This window comes from Myotis davidii, unplaced genomic scaffold (assembly GCF_000327345.1).
Source record: "Myotis davidii unplaced genomic scaffold, ASM32734v1 scaffold807, whole genome shotgun sequence".
Taxonomy (NCBI): domain Eukaryota; kingdom Metazoa; phylum Chordata; class Mammalia; order Chiroptera; family Vespertilionidae; genus Myotis; species Myotis davidii.
The window spans coordinates 578,887-583,825 of NW_006298272.1; the positions used below are offsets into that span (position 1 = coordinate 578,887).

The 4,939-nt window shown below is 60.3% G+C and overlaps 1 protein-coding gene across 1 annotated transcript in view; it reads left to right on the top strand.

Moving 5' to 3' along the window:
• MYOM2 (myomesin 2) overlaps positions 1 to 4,939 on the top strand; it is a 62,578-nt gene that overhangs the window by 2,706 nt on the left and 54,933 nt on the right. Inside the window, exon 2 of the mRNA XM_015570590.1 lies at positions 219 to 423. Coding sequence (XP_015426076.1) covers positions 219 to 423 — 205 coding nt within the window. The remainder of the gene's footprint in view (positions 1 to 218; positions 424 to 4,939) is intronic.

Genomic DNA, 4,939 nt, shown 5'->3' on the forward strand with positions numbered 1-4,939 from the left:
CATCTACTTCTGATGTAAGAGTTGTTGCCAATAACTAAGCTGCCATCGCTCAACTTGGAGTTTTTCCGACGATGCTTGTGGGAGACAAAATCACTCTCACTGTGATGAGCTAGAGCCAGTTCGGATTCATACAAGCTTTCTTCCAAAACGGAGACGATCACGGTAGCACAGTCATTAAGTGTTTCCTCCCCCATAAAACGCGTTTGCCTTTCTTGCAGCCGCCCACAGACGTCCCCGGGAGGAGGATGGGCCGGCGGGCCAGGGCGCCACCTGGTGGGCATGAGCGGGATGCTCCCTCTGGGCACCGGCTTTCTGAAGCCTGTGGTGCAGACCCACCTCCCGTCTCCCAGCCCGTCTAGGCGTCCACGTGGTCTCCGGTCTCCGTACCTGTGCCGGCCTCGGAGGCCCGGCCAACACGGCCAGGTGCGCTGTCGTCCGAGGGGACGGAGAGGGTCTGTGCGCTTCAGTGATGCTGTTCGCAGAAGGCGGGCCGATGAGGCGGAATCCCGCGGGTGAAGGCCCCCAGGGGCGGGCAGGCGGAGGGTTTGCTGTTGAAGATCCTCCCCCAGGACATTTCCCATTGTTCTGAGGGCGAGGGGAACGGAGAGGGAAAGGCAGAGAAACGTCCGTGTGAGAGAGACATGTCGACGGGTCGCCTCCTGCACACACCCCGACCAGGGCCGGGCACCGAGGTACGTGCCCTTGACTGGAACCGAACCTGTGACCCTTCCGTGCCAGGGCTGAAGCTCTACCCACTGAGCCAGACGGGCTAGAGCACCAGTAGCTGTTCTTGTCAGCACAGCTCATGGCCTCTGGGACCCTAAGCCCTTAAGCACTTGGGAATGGAGTCCTGTCGGCGCCCTGATCCGCATCCGGGCCTGCTCCCAGCCAGCAGACTGCCCTGCGTTCATGCCCTCCCCGGGCACGGCCACCAGGAGGGAAATCGCGGCGTAGCGGGGCTTAGGCGAGGATCCTCTAATCCAGCCTCACTTTACAGCCGGGAGGCCAGGGCCGTGGCCGGCAGGGGCGGTGCCGGGTCACGCAGCTTCCGCCCAGATTAACAGACCAGAGCCAGGCCCGGAGCCCGTGCCCTGACTGGAGCTCAGGCCCGCGGACCTCAGCGCCTCGCGGCGTGGCGAGTGCTTAGGGACATCGTGGAGATAAACTGCCCGCTAATTCAGGGCCGCATCTGTCAACAGAAACTGTAAATAGCACCCAAGGGCAAAGCCGTCCGGCACATTTGATACCAACGGCGTTTGCTGAGCTTGGCGATGGCGAGGCTCTAAGCGAAGGCACGGGCTGAGCCGCGCCAGGCCGAGCACATCACGGTCACCACGCGGGCGTGGGGAAGAGCAGGGTGCGGTCCCGTGGGCAGGTCTCAGGCTCCACACACACGACACGCACTGGGGGCACTTCACACCGAGGTCATCAGGTGGAGGAATCGAATGGCCTCTCCGACTCCGCAGGGCTCGCCCAGGCCTCCTCCTCCCGCCGGCTCCGCGGGCTTCCTCTCTGCTGAGACCCTCTGCGCCCCTAACGGTCCGATGAGTCTGCGAGTCCGGAGGACACTCCTCCCTCCTGTGTGTCCCCGTGGCCCCGGGCACGTACCTCCAACACCCGCGCTCGCTGATGAGTCCATGGAGGTCGTGCCAACAGGCCCACGTGAGCCTGCCAGGCGCAGGGCTGCTGTGGCTGCCAGGCTCCTGGCGTGTGTGGAGGCACAGATCCTGGAAAAACTCCGGGCTCCGTTCCAGACACGCTGGGTAACCCGGTTACCTGGGTGTTTGGGGAGAATAACAGTGTTGTCACCACCCGGCTTCTCACTGACGTTTCAGGGGGCACGCGGCTCAGGAGTTTGCTTTATTTGTTCTGAGAGATGTCTGCTGGGGTTTGTGAGCCCTGGGGGTAGTTTTAATCCTCACCTGGGGATATTTTTTCCATTGATTTTTTTTTGTTGTTGTTGTTAGAGAGAGTGGAAGGGAGGGATGTGGGAGGAAAAAGAGAAATATCTATGTGAGAGATGATGTGGATGCGATGATGGTGAGGAGATGATGTGGATGAGAGGATGGTGAGGAGATGATGTGGATGAGATGATGGGGAGGAGATGATGGTGAGGAGATGATGTGGATGAGAGGATGGTGAGGAGATGATGTGGATGAGATGATGGGGAGGAGATGATGGTGAGGAGATGATGTGGATGAGAGGATGGTGAGGAGATGATGTGGATGAGATGATGGGGAGGAGATGATGGTGAGGAGATGATGTGGATGAGAGGATGGTGAGGAGATGATGTGGATGAGATGATGGGGAGGAGATGATGGTGAGGAGATGATGTGGATGAGAGGATGGTGAGGAGATGATGTGGATGAGATGATGGGGAGGAGATGATGGTGAGGAGATGATGTGGATGAGATGATGGTGAGGAGATGATGTGGATGAGATGATGGTGAGGAGATGATGGTGAGGAGATGATGTGGATGAGATGATGTTTTGACTCCTGGTGGGTCAGTCTGTCCCTGCTTATGGGTTCTGCTTGCTGGGTTCACAGCTGAGTCACTTCCTCAAAAGCTTCTCACAAACCTGCAAAGGAAACTTAAGAAAAACTTAACCCCCTATTCACATAAGTACATGTGCTCTAAGATCTAAAATAATATGATTACTTTTCAGATTAAGTCAGGCGCTCCCTACCAGTGTGATGGGCCACGGGGTGGATGGCAATGAGTGTGCAGAAAACCCGTCGGCCGGGAGGGAGCAATGGGCTAGTCACCCGGCCCTGTGGGCACTGGACCCCGTGCCTGGCCGTGTCCACCTGCTGTGACCTGCGCTCCTACTGCCCAGGATGGGGGCTGGGCTCCCCTGCATCTCCACACGCACCAGCTGGCTGGGGTGTCCCCTTCACTTCTGAAAGGGTGTTTTTGTGGCCAGAGGATGTTTGGGGTCCTGTTCTCTGGTGTGCGTTGTTTCTGATGAAAAAGTCTCTGCCGTCTGTGCATGGTGCGACTTTCTCCTCCTCTTCCCTCCGAATCACCAGCTGTTGGCAATGCGATCAGGATGTGACTCGGTGCGGTTTCAGTTCACGGTGCTCGGCTGGGCGGTGCTGAGCCCCGCGTGCCTGGGGGTTCCAGGTTCCAGCAGCCGCAGCTCTGTCCTGACTCAGTGCCCAGCCGCCCAGGACCCCGGGGCTGCCTCCCACATCCGGGGACAGGCGGTCCCTGAGTCTAGATGAGGGTGAGGAGTGCGGCCGTGGTCCCTGTGGGAGACGCGCCTCCCGAAGGGGGCTGTGTGCTCGGGAGGAGCCGGGACCCGGCCCGAGGATCAGGCCGATGGGCAGGCGGCGGGCACGGTGACTGTCCCAGGGTGAGTGACCTCCCGGGGGAGGCCGGACCGGTTTCCGGAGCGAAGGGACGCGGATGACAGAACTCGCCCGTCCGCTGCGGGCGTGTGCTTGCTGCCCACGCAGCTCCTGTAGTGCAATGCTGGGCCCTCGGCGTTAGGGGGGCGGCTCACACGGTAAAGGCGTGCAGTCCGGGTCCGTGTGCGGGGGACTCTCAGAGGGGCCAGCCAACGCCTCTGACCCTCGTCTTGGTAACGTGTAAGCGATGCATTCGCCGGCCTCCTTGCTGGGCTCCGGCGTGTTTCGGTACCCGCTCTACGGGCACATGGCGGGGTCCAGGGCTCCCAGGACGTTCCATACATTACTTCTTCTAGTTTCTGCCACAAACGTGTGAGATCGTTATTGCAGAGGTTTTACAGGTGGGAGCCCAGAGTCCAGAGGGTGACCATGCTGCCCTGCCCTCGGCCACACAAGCCGGGTGCCAGCCACGTGGTGCCAGTGCTGTGTTATTTATATTTGCACATGTGCCGGGCAGGACAGACACCCCGCCATGGGGGAGGGGGAGGGGGCACAGCGTCCATCTGTGGCAATAACTATAAATAAGACGGAGCTGCCCACTGGGCGTCGCTCCCCCTTCAGGCAGGTCTTGTTAAGTCCACCCCAGGAGGAAACCTAGTGGTTGTTGAAATTAAAACAAACAAACAAAAATTAGCTACGGAGCCCCCCCCCCGCCCCCCTCCCAGCCCTTGGAGTCCCGTGTAGGCCCTGGTCACCATGGTAACCGTGTGAGCCTCCGCCTGAGTCTGGTGGTGGAGAGACTCTCGGCCTGTCCATCTGTGCGCCTGGGAGCCGTCCCTCGACAGGATGGGAGCGAGACTGAGGATTTACGTGGAAAATGAGTGCAAAGGCCGTGCCTGCCCCTGCCCGCCAGCAGCATAGTCAGCCTCCCGGGGGAGGGGAGCCCTGTGAGGGTCCCTTTTCCATGGGATTTCCCCCTACAACGGGCTGTCTGCTCCCAGGACCGGCTGTAACTCCGTCCCTGTCAGTTTGGGCAAGAAGCCACGTGTCTATATATGGCAGGTCCTTGGCCTTAAATGGGGCGGGACAGGCTCTGCCCGGAGCGCTGGGCACTGCGTCCTGTGCCGGGCTCTGCTGTCCTGAGCTGGGCTCTGCCATCCTGAGCCAGACACTGTCCTGAGCCGGGAACTGTCCTGAGCCGGGCAGCGCTGCTTCCCCTTTGCACCGTCCTTCCCTCTCGGTGAGTTTCCCTCTTTGTTCTTCTCCTGGTCTCTCCTTCCTGGGGGGCCGGTGCCTCAGGCACAGGCTGGGTCCCCCCAGCTCCCCCGGGACGTTCGGGGGGAGACGTTAACCTGCCCAGACCTGAGGTCCGAGTTTCTTGGTCAGATTTTAACATCGCCCGGTCCTGTCTGCGGTTAGCGTCCCGAGTCCCTCCCCCGCCCCACGGGGACCCTGATCTGGGGCCCTCCCTCAGGTTCCCGGTCCAGGCACTGAGGTTGGAGATTGTGGTCTCAGAAGGAAAGAGCCTGTGAGGAGGTGCAGGCGGGAAAGGGGGAGTGGAATCGAGTGTTTTCCTAAGAGAACACG